This window comes from Cariama cristata, unplaced genomic scaffold (assembly GCF_000690535.1).
Source record: "Cariama cristata isolate BGI_N322 unplaced genomic scaffold, ASM69053v1 scaffold10633, whole genome shotgun sequence".
NCBI classification, from domain to species: Eukaryota; Metazoa; Chordata; class Aves; order Cariamiformes; family Cariamidae; genus Cariama; species Cariama cristata.
In genome coordinates this window covers 42,178-62,749 of record NW_009607828.1, presented here as the reverse complement: position 1 = coordinate 62,749, position 20,572 = coordinate 42,178, and the positions used below count along the sequence as shown (strand labels likewise).

The 20,572-nt window shown below is 38.9% G+C and overlaps 1 protein-coding gene across 1 annotated transcript in view; it reads right to left on the bottom strand.

The window, feature by feature from the left end:
* RUNX1T1 (runt-related transcription factor 1; translocated to, 1 (cyclin D-related)) overlaps positions 1-20,572 on the bottom strand; it is a 57,847-nt gene that overhangs the window by 2,101 nt on the left and 35,174 nt on the right. The window contains 2 exon segments of the mRNA XM_009696894.1: positions 8,726-8,916; positions 14,562-14,630. Coding sequence (XP_009695196.1) covers positions 8,726-8,916; positions 14,562-14,630 — 260 coding nt within the window.

The following is a 20,572-nucleotide window of genomic DNA, read 5'->3' as shown; positions in this document are numbered from 1 at the left end:
AGGGGTTTTTTTGGTTTGTTGGTGGGTTTGTGGGTTTTTTTGGCATAGGCATGTACTGGCAGATGGGGGAAGAGTAACTGTCCAGTGCTCAGATGCTCTTTGAGACTGAAATCAAACATATAAGGCATTCTCAATTCATACTGATTAAACACACAGACTAAACCAGGTAATTACAGATACATGTGTTGGGGACTTTTTTTTTTAAATTCATAAATTGTTCCCATCTTTAAAAACACTTTTAAAAAAAAGTGGAATTACCAACACACAGAAACAGATGTTTCTGGTAGTTAAATGTCAGGAATTCAGACTCCTTGTCTGGCATCACCTGGTTTTGATTCAGTATTCATTGTATCAGGTTCGTTTTGCTCAAACTCTGTCCAGTGCTGGAGAGGTAAAGCCACCTTTGGAACAGATAGTTGAACTATTCTTGAACACCTTTTCTTTAAAGGACCTTTCATCTACACAATTTAAAATAACTGTAAGTAATTTAGAACACTGTACATGAACACGTGCATGCACAGACATATTTACGCATACACCAAAATGACCTGGCACGTTTGTATTCGCATTTAAAAGAGATACCATGCCTCATCCTACTGACCAGAAAGAGCACAAATTGTGATATACCTGGATTCTCCTTCTTTTGCTATACTAATATTTCTCAACAGTTGCAGCGTACTTGTGAAAGTTTCATTTTGCCAGCTTGGTGCTTGCACTGCCATCAGTAAACATGGTGTAATTCTACTCCAACCATGCTTGCACAGAATTTCCACCTACCGCCATGCCTGCTGACCTCCTAGCTATTCATTTCCAGCTAAATTACCAGCCCTGGGTTTGAACCGTATTTCCCTTTATCCCCTCATCTGAAAACAAATACACATGTACAAAACTTCCCCACGCAGACTTTTCTGAAAAGACACTTCTCCCCACATGGAATAATGCTGAAGTCAGCCAGCACCTGCCCAGGTGCAGGAATCCCTCCCTTGTGCAGATCTGATTGCAACACTGAAGTAGGTGCTTTAATTGTCCTCGAATTATTACAAGGATATCAAACTTTTTCTATCCAAATATCTGTTTAGTTAATACAGGCCAACTTCTAGGGAATCTTCATTTTGCTTCCCTTTTTGGGGAAGGCCTAGCTGCACAGACAGAAATGTCTCCAGACATGACCAGAGCCACCATACGATATTTCAGTATCTTACCACAAGATCTGTATTGATGTCAGAAAAGAGTCATTTAATTTTAACAGTGTTGGTTCAACTTTCTTCTTAAAATAGTCATCAATTAACTATCAGCCTGTACAGAACATGAAAAGTGATACATGAGTGCAAGATTTTAATGAAGTGACAAAGCTCTAAGCTGGCTCCTTACATGATTACTTAATGTGTCCTACATGGTCTGGTATGTGATTTTGTCCATTGGACATATTATTTCTAATTTAACAGGTCATTACAGCTTTAGTGTAATTGTGGGAATAAAAGCACATAAAATACAAGAATTTCAAAATAAATTTTACAGCTCACATTTATGCAACAACTTACTGCATTTAAAAATTACTACAGCGCAAATTAGCATAAACAAACACACATGCCATGGGGAACCTGCACTGCAATAGTAGCTGGATTTGGCGTGCAGAACTCCCTGTCCTACACAGCCCTCACTACTGTCACCATTCATTGCTCCTTCCCATGTGTGAGTAGTGAAAAACAGCAGTAAAGATCAGGATCGGGCACCGCAGCCTTTGGCAACAGATACCTTCTCTTCACATTGCTGGCCGATAGCTCCAGAGCCCAAATTCTACTGAAGAAAAGCCAGGTTCGAGATGCCAGCTAATAGCGTGGGCTGTGCTTTGTATGCCCCTGCTCACATATCTCCAGTCAATCCAGGATATCACAGGCAAAGCCTGAGCTCACTATGGGATTGAGCATGCTCAAGGTATCTTCCTTCCTGGGAAGTTCTAACAGGTACCAGCAAAACGGACCACCCTGGTTGAACTGTGTAGGCAGCATCTCTGTTAACAGGGGACCATAATGCCATGTTGGTGAGAAGATGGCAGTCATCATACAAGGGCGTATGAGCAGGACTATGGACTGGTTTACACCTGATTTAAGACTCTGTCTCCAAGCACTAGCAAGACCCAACCTGGAGTATTGTCCAGGTTAGGATGATGCACTTCAAATACAGCAAATCAAATAACACAAATAAGACTTGGGAGGAACCCAGAGGAAGGCAGGCAGAATAATCACTAGTCAAACACAAGTTATGAGAAGAGACTGAATGAACTCAGACTGTTAAATCTAAGGAGAGATGGTAGCCTGAGGGGAGATGGTAGCACCCAAACATCTTGGAGGCTACTGCAGTGAAATGGGCAATGACCATGTCTACACAGATGAACAGGAGAAGTAACAGGATCAAGCATCTGCAAGAAAAACTGGAAAGAGTTGTTATGAGAAATCTTTTTAAGGACAGGCACAAATTGCCTAGAGGCGCTGGAGAATCTCCATCACTGAAGCACAGGAAAAGCAGGTATCTTACAAGAATAATACAGCTAGAGTTGATAATGCATTGGGAAAGGGAGTAGTAGATCTCTCAAAGCCTCTCCTAGTCTATCTTCTCTGTCTTTAGGTAGTGATCTACTACACTGCACTTCCAGCTCATAGACTTCCAGATGTAGCTAAAACTATGAGGAAGACCGGATTACAGTTTAACTCTGCATTGATTTTCCTGTGAAACAGTGAGGTTATACCAAAGGCCAGATTCTCAGACTACATAATTCAATTTAACTTCACTACCTTGAAAATGGATTAATTCAATGAAATTGGGCTAAATTACACCAGATGGGAATCTTGCCTCAAATTTATGCCACCGATCATATTTCATCCTCCTCTTTCAACTGACAAGGAACATCAGTCTTAGGTCAGAGCCTTATCTTAGGTCAGACTCTTAATTCTCATGCACTTAAGCTTCCATCTTCAAACAAGAGAACTCAGAAAATTCTTAAAAACAAATGGTCTCCATTTCTGCGGTCTCCAGTACCAGGACACACACTTGTCAGTAATTTCGCCCATCCCGTCACTATTATCTTTGAAATATTCAATCATAATTAAGTATTTGCTTTCCTCTGACACTCCCAGCTGAGACTGAGTGTAGAGCTTGCTTAAAGAAGAAAAAAAAAACCCAAATGGTCTGCGACATGTCAAAGAGATTATGAACTCTGAGATGCCGCAACACAGCGTCAAACACTGCTCTGTCATCTTTGACAAATTCTGGATTTCCCCAGTTTACCAGGAAAGGAAGCATGGCTGGGTATGAAGAGCCCAGATGTTTCCTGGTTCTGCAATACTGATGGCATTCAAAACTCTATCGCTGCTAACCACAAGAAAAAGAACACCTAGAAATCACTGAAACCACAGTGGCGTAGATAAGGACTGTATGAGCCACTGAACACCAGTGTAAAAAAAACAGCAAAATTGTTTATGAAAATTCTATCCAAGACACATTAGAAAGGGAAACACACTGGTACTTTGGAAATTCCCACGCTGCATCAAAATACAGTGCTCCATAGAAAGATATTCAAACCTTTAGACGCTTCTAGTAAAGTTACACCTATTTCTGAACACTCCAGGCTTGCCCAAGCCACAGTTTATTGTGTGAAGTACATCTATGTTCACACAAGTCAGCATGAGAGAAGCTAAATCCTGAAAACAGAAGTGCAGAGAAGCACACAGAAGACATGCAAGCTGACTAGCCAGGCTTAGCTTAGCAGTCTGGGGCAGTGCCAATGTTCACACCACATCTGGACTGATCCTGCACAGAACACATGGCTCTGGTGCCTCTGTACCACCTACCACTGCAGGGGATGATGTGCTACCTTCTAAGAGACGCCCAGCCAAAAAAATTAAACATTAGCTGACGTAGGTATTAAATTTAATACCAGCCTAAAGACTAGGCTTGCCTGAATTACAGCATCTGATGCTCAGAGTCAGGTTTGCTGGCACAGTCCTGGTCTCAATGGATTGGTCAGCAGGGATTGAACCCAGCTGTCTTCAAAATGTCAGGTAAGCGTGATATTCACATACAACATAAAGTGCTGCAATATAAACAAGCCCTAACATTACACATCTCTTAAAAGCAGTGTTGGACCAGTTACATACTTGTTCTATCTGAGCAGATGTCAGCATCTGCTTTAAGTAGACAGAACCAAAACATTTGTGTTCCTTCCCCATCCCCAGCCCCCATTCTACTCAAAAGTAGGGAAGAACACAGAGTGTCAGATTTTTCAGTGGCATTTTGTACCAGAGCAGAAAGACAGATGTTTTGATCATTTCCCCCCCACACTACAATCTGGGCAGCCAGTCTCTTTACTAAGCTGTTCACCCTTACTATTAAAATTGATTTGCACAACAGCACATTTCAGCCAAAGCAAGCATGGCAGTCATTAAAGAGTAGGCTGCTCACAGATGTTCTGTACTTAGCCAAGTCAACTACTGATGAATGGGTCATCTTTTGTCAAGCAACTGTAAGGAACTGGTAAAGAAATAATCTGTGGCTTGAGAACAGTCATGTTGACAGGTAGACCTTCTCCTGTCCTTTTGGTTTCCAACAGCACTGTGCTCTGTTAGCTGGTCTTCAGCCAATCTCTCATTAGAATAACAGAAAATAATGAACATATCCTGGTCAGTCGCAAGGGCTTATGCTTAGAAACTATGGAAATCTTTAGAAAGTAAATATACAGACACTGAAGCAGTGGCACTACGAGTTAAAACTGCCTTCAGCTCTGGGGTCCCAGCACAAGAAGGACATGGACCTGTTGGAGCGAGTCCAGAGGAGGCCACGAAGATGATCGGAGGGCTGAAGCACCTCTCCTATGAGGACAGGCTGAGAGAGTTGGGGTTGTTCAGCCTGGAGAAGAGAAGGCTCCAGGCAGACCTTAGAGTCACCTTTCAGTACCTAAAGGGGGCCAACAAGAAAGCTGGAGAGGGATTTTTTACAAGGGCATGTAGTGATAGGACAAGGGGCAATGGCTTTAAACCCTTTAAAACAGGGAAGATTTAGATTAGATATACGGAAGAAATTCTTCACGGTGAGGGTGGTGAGGCACTGGCACAGGTTTCCCAGAGAAGCTGTGGATGCCCCATCCCTGGAAGTGTTCAAAGCCAGGTTGGATGGGGCTTTGAGCAACCTGGTGTGGTGGAAGGTGTCCCTGCCCACGGCAGGGGGGTTTAGATGAGCTTTAAGGTCCCTTCCAACCCAAACCATTCCATGATTCTATGATGATATTGGAACAATTCAAACATAAGCAAAGAACAATAGTTCAACAAGGGATCAGGTCAGGGTCAGAATTTAAAACTATAGTATATAATGTGGTAATTCTCAAAATATTGCAGACCACTTCTTAGAAGTCAAGATGCTTCCAAATATCACCCCTCCCCTATTAGTCCTCTGACTGTCCTTGGCTCCCTCTATTTTGCTCCGGTCAGCTCAACATGCCCAATTTCACTGTTTTCTTGCAGACAATCTTGCACTCAGGGATGCTACTTTTACTGGGATAAAAACAAAGCAAAACAAAACACAAAACCCCCCAAACAACACATAGGAAAAAACCACACAAAAAACCCCAACACAAAATCTAAAAAGCAACTAATCTACTTCTCTTTGTGAGACCTCTGAAAGATCTTGGATGAGGGGACTACATATTATCTTAGTTAAAATAATTACAAAAACCTTGAGTCTTAGTACAAAGTTCTCACACCACAGCAGCTTCAAGAAGCCTCAGCTAGGTCCAGGTTGCGTTTTGCTGAATAACAAATGAAGAGTTGTAAGGAAAACACCTTGCCAATAGACAGGGAATGGCCATTATCAGATGAAAATTATATCTGAAACATTAGAAATCTGGTGCCAAATTCCATCTCCATTCACAGTTTCAACAGCCAAAAGAACAAATGACACCCATGGGAGGAATATTCTCTGTCAGGAACTGCATGGAGATTATATAGCAGTCTATACTGAGCTCTCTTTGGTGTAATGTCCCGCCAAGGATAAGAAATGAGGAATGATGCTCAGTCTTCCTCTAGACCTGTAAGACTGCAGACGCTGCTCTTCAGCATTCTCATATTTGGAACTGGCAATATTCTAGCCCTGCAAACATTACTGCAAGGCCTTTGATACACAGGAATCTGCATTGCTGGAAGCGTTCTGCTGAAAGTTGCAAACAGAGAGAATTTAATGGAGACTTACAACCCAGACAAATGAGGAGGGATGTTCACAGAGAGATCGAGGGATAATGAACACCAAAGCAAATGTGAAGTTTTATTCCTCAACCCTGATAAACGCAAGGTCTCATCTCCAAATAAACACTTTTCAAACACTGGCAAACTGATCTCCTGTCCTCAAAGACGAAGGAAAAGTCCCATCCGTTCTTGCAGGAGTTATCCAAAAAAAAGGACAGCCTGAGTTAGCAGGTACTCATGAGAAGCACTTCCCTAAGTATTTGCAGTTTGGCATAATTAGAAGCCAAAGAGGAACTAATTATAAAAACTTAATGGACACAGCTAACTCTCAAATAAGTATCACTGTCATCTCCCTTCACAGTTAATCAAGCACCTGTAAACACAAACAGAGCAAACTTGAGTTCTCTCTGCAGGTTTACTAAAACTTGCATTTTTCACCTCAAAACTGCCACTCTCATGTGCCACTCATGACCACAGGGGTGAAAGCTGCAGGATCAGGACACTAGACATCATTTCTAGGACCAGGAGGCTTGTATCCTCCCTGAGGATGCACAGCCCTGAGCACATCGATAATTCTATGAGCCACATTCCATCAGAACGTAATTAAAAGAATTATTTGCCTTTTTTAAAAGTCCTGTTTCCAAGAAGTGAACAACCTTGTAAGCAACTCTGCTGGAGAAGTAAAGATGTCTGTTGTTATAGAGCTTTTTCCAGAGCTATAACTACTCAGGAGTTAATTACAGCACACAAACTCTCTACACATTCCTTTGGATGCACATTTGCCTGTGGAAGAATAGGCTGTATGTATCGGCACATAAGTACTTTCTCTGTCCTGCCTACACTGTATCAGTTCACTAAACAGATCTAATTTACTGTTTCCTCCAAAGGCATTTACCTTTGGAATTTTGTTTTTAACAATAGAAGTCTCTTGTATATATGCACTCACAAAATGATAGCTCTTTAATGATGCTAAGTCAGAAAAATGCCCTTTCTATGAACATAGTGCAGGAAAAATGTCCTTGAGTATCTCAGATACAAAATGCCAATAAATTGAATTTATGTCTCATTTAATCTACAATGGAACAGTTAGTACTTAACGGATACATACACTTCCCCTAGTCCCTTTCTTCCTGAGAAACTTTCAGATGCTGAAAATCAATTCCTTTTGTCTCCTTGTTATTCATCTGCTACAAATTAAGGAGAAACTCTGGGCATTCAGTGATCCCACAATGGTCTTTCATCTCCAGAGAAGCCTGGTATGAATTAAAATCTTACGCTCCCTCAAATTATGGATGCATACTGCAGCGTGCCACTGACTTATCTGCTCGTGACTTTTGCCAGTCTTCTCAGCATGCTGCAGCTAGCTCATCTGCATCTTTCAACTTAAGTGACTCTTCTACAATGCTGCCCATCCAGCCCACAAAAAGTGCCTTGACGCTAGCATAGACACATATGTCCCCACACAACAGGTACCACTATCTACTCTTTTTTCCAATTCCCTGCCATTTAGAATTTATATTAAAAAGTGTTTTTTACTACAGCCGAGATCTTAGTAAAAGAACAATAAATACGTCATGAAAGTAATGTTCTTTCACTTCAGTGGCCTTGAGAGATGAAGATTATATACAAATAACATTTAACTGACGTAATTTCTTTGTCATGTCTGTTTTTAAGGGCAGTTTTAACTTAGGATGCTCTTTTTGTCTAGAGGACATAAAATCCAACTGCTATCTAGACTGCTGCAGCACTGGTCAAACACACACTGCTCTTTCACTCCCAGCTTCCAGCTAGTTGTGCTGCTGGATGTCCTGTACCACAGCAGTTCAAGGCTTCCACTCTCAGGTCTGAAAGCAAATCAAGATTTAACATACTTATTCTTGTTTTACTCTTTGTTGCTCTTTCAGTCTATTATTCCTCCTTCCAAATGCTGTTTGCCCACTCCTCGACTCTAAACTACTCCCTGCAGCCAAAGCAACACTTGCAAATCTACATTCACATTCTGCCCTACAGGAACCATCATCTTTTGCTAATCGCTTCTACATCCAACATTTTCCCCAGACAAGCTTTTAACCAACCCGTTCTACAATCTCTTAAATAAATAATTTCTTTGTTTAAATTAGATTTCAGTGTGGAATATTTTCCACGAAGCAATCTTTTATCTATTCAATATGGTAGTTTGAAGACCTTCAAAATATAGCTACTGAAAAGCTAAATTAGAACAGAAATGTGTGTGTTATATGTAACCCTGAACAGCAGTTAAAAGGTGATAAACACAGCTCAAGTTCACTACCAATTTTGGGCTCAGATTACAACATGGTCAAGAAAATTTGGAGTTCAGCACACACCTGAAATACGCATCCAAATCAACAGTGCAAACAGTTACCAGCAGGTGCTGAACCCCCACGTCGCACAAATAGCCTGTCCCAGATTACAGCTAGCTCCGATACACCTATGGGTTACAGCCACAGGTGATGCCTGCCCAGCAAAGACCTTACCTCGCTTGAATCCTCTTGCTGATTGATAACAGCTAGTGCATCCTCTGCAGCCTGGCGCTTGGCTTCGGCAACGGTGCGCTCCATCTTGGCTCTCTCCGAAGTGATCATGTCGTGAGCTTTCCGCTCTGCCTCCGACACTGCCTTCTGCAACTCGGCCATCGCCTGGCGCTTTACTTCATTGACAGCTTCCTCTACAAACGAGGGAAGAAATCCTCATCAGAACAGGACATTTGGCACAGGGCTACGTAGAACCAATGCGTGAAATACAGCAGATACTCCATTACACTGAGGGTCTTCATTTTGAGTAGAAGGACACAGAGGAACCTGGTTCCTCAAGACTTTTCAAGACCACCCAAGTGCTTCTTTGCTTCCCCATCACCAAAGTCCCTAACACTTGTGATGATTCTTGCTATTTGATTCACAGTCCTTTAAGTACAGACATTTCGGATCTCTGGCGTGTTATTTTTGTAATCTTTTTGAGCATTTTACTTGGAAAATTGGTTTTGCAGCACACCAGATTTATGAATATGGCAAGAATTATTATTTAAGACATAGTATTACAGACTTGTAAAAAAAAGTATCTTTAAGCTCCAGAATTAAGACAGGATTTATAGTCATTGACAATTTTTTTCCCATATGTTAATGAATAAATACATGAAGTTAAAAAAAAAAACAAGAGCTTATTTAAAAATTTTAAATCACTGGTTTAATATCTTTTCCTGGACATATAATTTTAAGAGCCAAGATTAAAATTTGTTTATGAACATTCATTTGACCTCTTGATCTCTCCTTCAAACCCATGTTTGCACTGCGAATTCTCGACTTCCTGGCTCCGCGGAGCTCTCGCGCGCACCGCGGCCAGCAAGGCTTCAGCACACAATTAACACTGAGCAGGGGCACACCGCTCCATTAAATTCAAACCTTCATGCTTCTTGTAAAATAACTAAGTCAGTATGAGCCATTTCTTCAGTATATACTAGTGTCATATCTTTTATTCCGGAAAACATGGATTGTCACAAATTAGTTATTTGGGTTTTGAGGCAGGAAGAGTGCAAAGATTTTACTAATGAACAGTCTTTTAATTGACAACTAAAACAAGTAATTTCTTTTTTTTTTTTTAATTAACTGCTTTAATTAACAAGGAAACCATCCTCCCCCTGAATTAGTTTATCTAATTTTCATCTTTATTCAAAGCAAAATGACAATGATTAATTGAAAATTTAATAAGCAGTAATTATTAACTTGGCAAACCTAGTACCAATTAACACTCTATTAAAACTAATTATGACATGTTTCATTCAAGTGTTTGCACTTAATTGTTTCATCCACTTAAAAACCACCTTAATTAAATGTTCTGTTTAATTAAAACCATAGATTTCTAATAAAAATGTTTTACTGTAGATTAAAATCTAAGTATTACAACGGTGTTACAGGTTTGAGCTTTAGTCCATGTATTTGTGTGCCTGCATATGCACACAGACCTAACTCTTACATATAGGTACTAAGTCAATAACTCTCTTGAGTTATGTCTCATAGATCTGCACTTGTGAAAAAAAATAAGGACTACATGAAGTCTCCATTTTCAGTTATTCGGCAAATTACAATGAAGACCTAACTTTAAGCCATGTACTGACTAAAACTGATTTAATTAAAATGAAAGCAGAGTTCTGTTTCTCTGTGTGTGTGTTACGTGTGTGCATGTCTGCGAGAGATGTTTCAGCTGAAGTTTGTTGGGTTTTTTTTGGGGGGAAGCTGTTTAGAGATAAAACTTATGCCTTTATTTTTATGAGGCTGAAAATATGCCCTTATATTACCCTACCATAAATGTTGTTTAGGGGAAAGCCTCAGGAGAGGAAAAAAATCATACCCTTCAACCATACAGCCAAGGTTTAATTTACTTTGAATATTCAAGGTGAATTAAAATTCTATCTAAGTGGCAATACAGGACAATAATTTTTGCTTATGATCAAAGCTGCAGCTAGACTAATTGTATATGCAAATCAGGCAATTTATATTTAAATTATGCATTCCTATTCTAGTCCCACAGGCGCACACAGATCAGCAAAGGGAATTGGTAGGACGTTTGCAAGGTGCTTGAATATTTATTACCAACTGCAAACATTCACTGATCGTGAGAAAAGAAATATACACAGGCAAACATACAGATGCAATTTTATTACCATTTTCACAAAAATGAGGCAACTTAAATACAGACGTTTTGTGTCTATGCACTGCAGTTACTAACAAAGTGGATTTCTTTGAGAAAATCTGTATTCTTGCTGGTATTTGCTACGAATAGAAATTATCTTTGTATGGCATGATGCACTTTCATTACATCATATAAATTTAGTTTTACCTTGAGGTGTTTGCAGTGGTTAGAAATGCCAGTTTAAACTATTGTATTAAACAGAAGCACAATACTACAACATTTTACAGAGACTTCTAATTTTATAGTTATTCATCCTACATAATTTCCTTCTTTTCAGTCCAAATATAAAAATTGAAACTTGTATTCTAAGTTCTATATTGCAGAAATTTTTTTGCAAAGTTTCTGAAAGTGTGAAGATGCTGAAAGTGCTTACGAGGCCATATGCCTGACTGATACTTTTTAATTGGCATAAACTATGGATTGGACTTTAGTATTTCCATTAAGTTTGACAAGAGAATTTGTGTTGTGCTATACTAAGTGTTAGTTAACTAGGTAACACTATACTAAGTAATACTATACTAAGGGTTAGTTAACTAACTAGCCATTTGTAACTAACAAATAGTTACAATATATTGGGGTTTTTGGTCACAATGCACCACCATCATTTCAATACATTATGAACTCATGAACACCCAAATAAACTAGATAAAATTTTGTATCACTGATTTTCTGCACATCTCAAAATAAATGTTTCCACTACCTACAGTTATTTTATAAAGAGAATGCAGGCCTCCTAGTTTCAGATAACAATAAAAACTGTAATATCTGTGCAGGAAAAGTTATGGGTGACAGTGAAGGAGTTTTTATTTGCCTTGACAATGCTGAGCTGTGAAGACCAAGAATGATACCAGCACTATTCCTTTCTCTGCATTTCCAGTGAAAGGAAGAGTGATTAGATTCCAATATCAGAAAACATAAATCCGGAAGTTTTTTAAATCAAGTATCTAAGATGCATGTATCTGCACCCTTCATTTTCCCACTAATGCTAAGCACGCTTGGCATAAATTCACTCTGTCACTTTAGGAATGCAACTGAAACCTTCCTTCCCTTTGAGGAGCACTAACTCATGAGAGAAGCTCCAGGGAGCAAACAGCCTGTGTGGAACAGGTGTTACTCAGCGTGACCAGAAGTTCTTGGAGCTGACTCAGGAGAGGTACTCAACTCATCATAGAATCATAGAACCATTATGGTTGGAAGAGACCTCAAAGATCATCAAGTCCAACCATATATATCATTCACTGCTGTATATAACCCAACATGATGATTCACCAGCCAGCTTCTGGCCACCTCCCTCACATCATGGGCACACTTGGTCCACATGATTGGAAAAGAAAGGTGGTGGGCAGAGGTGCAGTCCTGTGCCACCATGACATTTTGCATCATCTCACTCGCAGGCTGACCCTGGCAAAAGTGGCCAATGGAGATTGGTGACATGAGTTATCTCAGCTTCATACTCCAAAATGACCCATCTCTTTCTCAGGACTACTCTAGAGAACGTGCAGGGGCCTTATCGTCTTTGTATGACAAAGTATGGTCATTCCACACCTGTTTGGTAACTCCAGAGCTTCCATCTGGACTTCCATTGAGACTGCATCCCAATCAGACTTTTATACTTGATTCAGTTGTCTACACATTGGTCTTTACAGACATTTGAGATACCAAGATATCCGCATAGAGCCACCAGAAATGACTTGAGAGATTTGCAGCCTTCTTGACTGGCAGTTGCAGCCCAGTCAGGAAACTATGGAGCATCTCAAATGGCACTGGAGACCTATTCTTACAGAGCTGAATTGTACCTTTACTGCCTTGAACTGATTATGAAATTGTGGAGACCTCCAACTTCAGTGCACCCTTCTGAAAATGAAGACCTGTGATTTATGAAAAGCAGTACGCTTTCTGGTGTTTTACTGCTCTCAGTAACAGATACAGGTATGCATCCTGTAAGGAGTCAGACTTTTTTTTATTCTTCAATTCACAGGCATGCTCAGTCAATATAAAGAATCTGATTTAAACCCATATCGGCTTGAAAACAGAGACTGGAAAAGGGACAAAAGGAAAACCTTTGTTTCAAAGGAACTGTCGGCATATATGTTCACAAGATGACACGTCACAGCTCCTGTACACTACCATTTGTGGATACACGCAATGTGAATGCATATCCGATTTTATAACTCAAGCCAAAAGCTTCAATTAACTCATGTTGGTAGCCTGTGAAGAAACTTTTTTTTTTTATTGTACGGCATCTAGGAGTCATAAATGACCTGATATGCCAAATGACATCAAAACTTAGATTTTGCAAAAGGAATAAAGTTCCTGAAATTCAACTGAATAATGATCCTCCTACTGAGATTTCCTGGAACTGCATATTTTTGTCTCATTTTTCATTTAAGATGTTAACATAAATACGGCAAAACAAACTATAAAAATACTGTGGAGCATTGAGTTACAAAGGCTACACTTTCCTTGGGCAAAAGAAAATACGTAGATTGTTTTGTTATTTTTCACAAAAAACACAACAGTTCCAAAAATATTAACTAACATATTGACAAATGTAGACTTTACATGATAAACCCACATCATGCAAAACCCACAACTTCTTGTCCAAGGCAACACTATACCAGCATAACACTTTCACGCGTATGTTCTGTATCTAGTTTAAAATACACCAAAAAGCAGCAAGCCGTTACAGGAGATTTGAGCAGAAAGCATCAAAACTGCCGCATATTTGCTATTTAATCATTAACTCCTGCTCAGACAGCTGCTGTGGACTTCATGGTTATACAGGTGTTCAAAAGGGGGGGTGGGGGTGGGGGGAGAGAAAGGGGTGTATAAGCATATATATAGAAGCTCAACTACCTCCCTGGAGTTCAAGAGCTACCCCCTGACCCCTCTGAAAACAAGGAAGCTCTGATATCAATGTCAAAAGAGCAAAGGTTTAGCTCCAGCACCGCAATGGGATCCCTGCCAGGAAACTCCTGTGCTCAGGCAGAGTTTCAAAGTGTTGAAGAAAACTCTGCGTAACCACAACGTCTGCCTGTGGTGCTTTCCAAGCTCGGGGAAGATGCTATCAGTGCCCGTGCAACCACCCAGAACAGCTGCAGAGACGCGATCTTGCTTACTTCATTGAAAACGTTGCAGGTTTACGAGCACAGACTTCACTGGCAGCTGAGGGGCACAAAATCTTTTTAAAATTAAGAATGGTTGCGTTGCATAGCTGAAGGTTTTTCTTTAACAGGTATACTTAGGTTTTTTCCTCTCCCTTGGGAATTCTTACCTTAACTCGGTAAGAACCTTGAAGTTTAAAAAAAAAAAGAAAATAACCACACAAATTTTTTTTTTTTTAATTGCTAACAGACTGAAACTTTAGCATATGAAGTCTCAGCCTGAAACCATTATAACCCCTGAAAATAGAGGTCCTTAATGGAAGTACTGATATCCCCCTAACTATAGCAGCAGATGCTTCTATTATAAAGATTATTTCATGTCCTGATCAGTTCCAGTTTAAGATTATTAAACACAATTTCTTCTTGTTACTAGTAAGCTTTTTTTTTCATTCCTCACATCAGTGCATTAACAACTGCACACAGCTGCCAGAAGACTAAGCTGGTGTTTTTAAACAGTACTTACCAGCTTTCTTCCAGATCTCCTCTGGCACGTATCCAGACGCAGGCCTGTGAAGGAATTCCCGATGCGATTCTGCAGGAGGAGGGGGTGCGGAGGGAAAAATAAAGAGCATCATAAGCAATGCACGCTTGTTGAAAGCAAGGCTTAGAGAAATACCTTTTCCCTTTACTTATCGCTCAGACAAAAAAAAAATCACGTGAAGTTTTTCCTTACTCAAAACAAAACGGATGCTGTGGTCACCGCTCACAAATGTCACGTAGACCAGATCAATATTTAGGACTCAGATGTCTCATCTTAAGCCAAGCTGAGACTAGTTCGCTTTATTTTTATTTTACAGCGTTTCAAGTCAAGTCTATATGACAGCTTCCACGCTTTTAAGGCTGGCTTTGTGCGACCAAGTGAGGGAGTGACGTGCTTCATCCTTTGTCATTATGTTTATGAAAAGGAAGAAGAAAGAAGGCAACAGTCCGGGTTTGGCACTTCTGCTCTGTGAAAACAGAATGGCTACTGACGAGCAGAGATAAAAGCCAAGATGTCATTCTAGTGATCAAATAAGCTGTCCACAGAAAAAGAAAGGGGTGTTCCTCTATGTTCAGAGCTACGCTTTCCTACATCTGAGCCCATGTTGGCAACTGTAGCTCCCTGAGTTTGAAAAACAGAACCTTTAACTTTAGGTTAAGCCCCTAAATACATACGCTGCCAAACAACCTCACTGGAGCTGAAGCTCGTAATTCACCCGTATATTTCAATGACATTTTGACAGCTCTTCCCCCCCTCCTCTTTTTTTTAAAGGATTTAACCTCTGGGCCTGAGCCTAAGAGCTCTGAAATCAGCAAGATCCCTTCCACACAAACTTAAAAGACGCAAGATCAGACGATACAGTAAGAAAATTCACTTTGGCCTGAAATTTAGCATACAGATTTTCAGCAGATGAAAAGCTGCTCTTTTCAAACACTATTAAAAAACCGATTAACTATTTTTCAAAGTAGTAGAGGAGAAACTAAAAAACCAAAACACATAAAGGTAAATTCATTGCCATGACTACTATTGCCTGTGTGACAGAATTCAATTGTCAGAATAAAATAACTTGAATTATTACATTAGAGATACAATTTGAAACTTTTTGGAGATGTTGCTAGAAATTAAACATCCTGTTTGATGTCCGAGTTTGAAACATAACAAAAGTACACATGCCATTCTTTGAACATTAATTTTTACTCAATAGATTAATTTTTGTATCTTAAAAGTTATTATTTGGTAACTTGGTCAAAAAGTACTGCTTTTAAGAAAAAGGTTGAATTAATAGGTTTTGCAAATCATTTTTACACTACCATATATATGTACATGCAGTACTGTTTACATACAGTAAACAGCCTTCTGTTTAAGGCTACAGAAATGTAAAATACATTTAAAAGATGACATTTAATACTGCAGACAGCTAACAAAGGTGGAAATGACAGGGGCTATTTCAGCTACGCAGAGAGTAGGGAATCCCAGTCCCCGCGCACTGTTCCACAGATGCCGTTTCTAGTACGTAAATCTGCAGACACCGACAGGGTGGACTGAATCTTCCCATCTGACAGGCAGCTGAGTGGATTTCCCCAGCTCTTCTGTTTGTCACTAAAGTATGGGATGAAAATAAAATGAATTTTTGTAGGCAGAATTTCACACCTCTCGAGCATAAAATGATGGGGGTGTGTGTGCAAGATTCTGCAAAACAGCTAACTATTTACATTGTTTTAATTGACTTGATAGAGGACTTCAGACCTGATGCTGAAAATGGGAAAATTCTCAGTATTGCTCGGCTCATACGATTGTGGAGACGACAAATATCATTGTGTACACTCCTGTCATCCCTTGGAGGCTTTCAGACTTACAGGCACAGTGCCCGTTCAGTCAGGGACAGAGGTGGCAGCAGAAAACATTGCTTGAAAGCTCAGGAAAACTAAAGGCGAAAAATTAAAATGCTTATTTGCTCTTCCTGCAATACCTGCTGGAAAAGACCCAACCAGATGCCAAATGTGGCAAAATAAGAGGTTTTTTGCATTCACGTCCTGTGCTTTGTGTTGAGATTTCCTGTCTGCTATTTAAGGTACCATCCGCTGCAAGGGGATCATAACCTTGGTTTTAGCCCTTTACCATCGTACTTAGTATTAAAAATAAAGAGATGTGGAGCTGATTTTTTGGTACACATGACTTTCCAAAAATGGAATTCAATGACATAAATGACCAGATTGCCAGCTAAATGTTAAAATTTCCAAAACATAAACATCAATCAAGCTCTTATTCCAACCACAAATTATTTACATGAGGAATGAGATCCTCTGCAAGAAGAATTAAATCAAAAGCTTGTGAAAGACTTTCCCATAGTTTGGAATGGCACACAAAAAAAGACAAGAAGCACTTACGAAGATAATAAAAACCATATTTTCCAAGCAAGAAAAATATTAACATGGCTATTGTTTAGTCAGTGCTGATGAGTCCATGAAAACAATCTTCTTTTCAGGGCTACACTACAGGACATGACCAGACGATATAAGTCTTTTATTACTACTATTTTTAAGGTAAGGTGTCCTTCAGACTAAGAATCACAGAACTTGCTCACTAAAACACAAAAGATCTTAACTTGGGTGTCTGGCAAACTCAAACCAAAAATAACACAATTGACTGCAGTCCCTAAAATACTAAATGTATAAAACCAACTGCAAAAAACCCGTAATGAGGTAAATGCATTATATTAAGTGACTGACTGCAGCACCCAGAAGTCAAAGTAAATTCTGCCTGGAAGGAAATGGAATGAAATCAGACAAAATTAGGAATAACCTGAAGCGACAAGGCAGCTCATACAGAAAAGGATAACAGAAAAAGCTCGACATGTCAGCCATAATACAAAGGTTTGTTACTGGTGCAAATGCAACAATGTTTTAATGCACAACGATGGGACGTACACTGCTGAATTTACTTGAAATTCATGGCAAGGCACGGTTTGAAAGCGCTTGTTGCTAATCAGTCTGGTTCCTACTGAACCAGATGAAAAAGTCCAACAAGGACAATAAAAAGCACATATACATGCAAGTAATCAGTACCTGTCTGTGAAGAGCTTAAATGAAGTAAAAAAAAATATAGATTTTGAAATCAAAAATGTTTTTTGAATTTTCTATTTTAATGTGAAATAAACTTTTCAGCAAGAAAGGTGTTGGACTAGGACATAAGAATACACATGAGGAAAAGACACAAAAATTGGTCTCGATTTCAGCTCTCATTCTATTGAGCAGCAGGGAACAACATAATAAAATATTTTGTAAACTATATAGGAAAAATTACTGGTTTTAGTCTATCTTGGATTTTTTTTTTAATAAGAAAGAAAACATTCACCAAAAAAAAATCCTATTGTCACAATACGATGCTGGGTTCCATATGGGCCCTGGTGTATTTATTTCAAGAATGCATTCAACCATAAGAATCATCGACAGTGAATTGATCACCCAGGTTTCTGGAGTTTAATGAGTAGAAATATCTTGTAGGTTGCTCATTTTTGGTGGTCCTAAGATAAAGAGAATGGGTGCTGAAAGTACTGAAAGAGAGAGATGTGAGCAGAAATAAATATGGGTCTGGGAAGTGAAACAGAGACGAAAAGCTAGGACCAAATAAAGGATATGAACTCTTATGTGATAAGGACCAAACCCAAGAAAACAGAATAGAAAGACTTAAAAGGAAAAGATGTGTTCAAAACTGTCAAAAAGTCTAATCCATATTTGGAAAGAAGGAACAGAAGACGGGTTGACAGTACGAAAGAATGGGGGTTTTTATCACTGGACAATGACAACCAAGTCTATGATAACAAAATATTAAGAAACAGAGATGAACAGCTGATCTTTTGAGGATCTTTTAGAATTTATTGTATTTATGAAAATACTGGCAGTGAAAACAATACCCTATATGCCATAGTGAACATTAGGGCTCAAAAATAATAAAAGCTACATATAACCACCCCTGAACTACAGATTATTTCATATATGAAATATATATGCTTTTATATGTATTTATAAGCTTTTTATATTTTATATGCAAGTTTTGCTTAATTCTAGCCTATAATAAATGTAACACCATTGGTGGGACACAGACAAGAAACAAAAAACTTCTCTGAGCAAAAAATATCAAATATTCACTGCCTCGATTGTAAGAGTCAAGCTCAGAAGTGTGGTACTCCAATTAATGAAATATATAGATACAAATCTGAAAAAGTGTAATATGGAATGAGAGTACCTTGCTAACCTTGTTGGGGGGCATGAGTTTCAAGTATTTTTACGTACATCTTTGCCCTCTAATACATTTTTGAGGCTATTACAACACTCCTTGAACACATGTGAAATTGCATTAAAATATATTTGTGTTCTCATATTAAAAAAATAAGAAAAAGAAAATCACACGGGTACTGTATCACTGAATCAACCTCAACCAAGATCAAGTCAGATTTGAATACGGAGAATACAAATGGGCAATGTTTCTGCAGCTGTAGCCCTACCTAACAGCATACCACTCAGTACGCCACGATCCAGCCCAAACCTCCTGTGCAGCAAACGGATTAAGAGCAATACTTAATATCATCAGTGACCAGTATTACAGAGGCTGTACATTCTAGAATTACAAGTTATAAATGTTGCTGTGGTATTCATAGCATTCCCGTTAGCTCATGTTGAGAATATCGTGCCTATCACAGCAATACTGATTATCTGCAAATAGCAAAGGAAAGATTTTATAATCGCAGCACGAATAGACATAGGAATGCCCTGGCTAACACTGAAAGTACGAGGGTGAGCCACCTTTGATAAAATATAAACTATCTCTGAAAGGGTTAACATTTAAAAATGTATTAAGAAATGCCTAACCTATGTGTTTTTGACAAATTCATACTCTTCTGAGAATCCTGGCTTCCTGGGGCAAATCCTGCAGGTATTGGCACTCTTCAGTTGGAGGTTTCAAACTATTTTGTAAGATTTCCATTCAGATAAATTCAACAGACACAAAATATCAACATCGCTGCAGACCTTCTGATGTCTGCCTACACCACTTATCTAGAGCCACAGCTGCACTCAATAAGGTTATAGATCTTGTTTATAACCCACGAGGTTGAAGAACCCTCATCTTTAATTTATCCGACTGTGTGTATTTCAGTATACAATGTCTGATATGTGTAATTATTCACTATTAGGATGAAAGTTGCAGTCCTGCTGCAGTATGCAGTACTGAAATTCTTCAGCAGAAATGGAGGAGTTGGATGATGTATTATTCACTTCATAGACCATCACAGTTCATCAAGTGAATATATATAAAGTCTGAGTCATTTTTAGACTTTCATAAACATGTATTATTCAGACTGAAAAGAATGGACCTATCTTACTTTCAACACACTCTCGGAGAATAATGAGAGCTTGTAACCTGTTGTAGCTGGCTAATGCATGTATTGGATTACACTGCATTAAAACGAATGATCAAATATTTCATTTGATTTCTTAATTAAAAATATCAACAGAAAAATATCGATCAGACACTGCAAACTGTCAAGCTCAAGGTGATTTACAGGGATGTCAAATTAAAGGAAGCACAAAAATCTTTGGTAGAAAAAAAGGTCTACTGGTTCAAAATGACGACCAGAATTTTCTTCAATTTCCATTTCTTTTGCACTCAAACTATCTATGCTAAATTTCAGATCAGAGTTTTTCATCAAGAGCTATCTATGAAGATCATGGCATAATGTTTATAGTGAGAACTTATCACTTCAGTGATGATATTTTAATCACAAAGAAAAAGAAACAAAGGCACAGACAATGTAGCCATATGGCTCCCTTTTTTTTTTGCCTCTTGCTAGTAGAGATGACAAGATGGATTTAAAGGGTGGATTACCTCATTAAAAAAAAAGTAAAGGGGAATCACTGACATTTAGGATCCCTGCAGCAAAACCCAGTATTTACATATTGTGGCACTCTAATTAAAATATTGGAGGAATTTTTTGA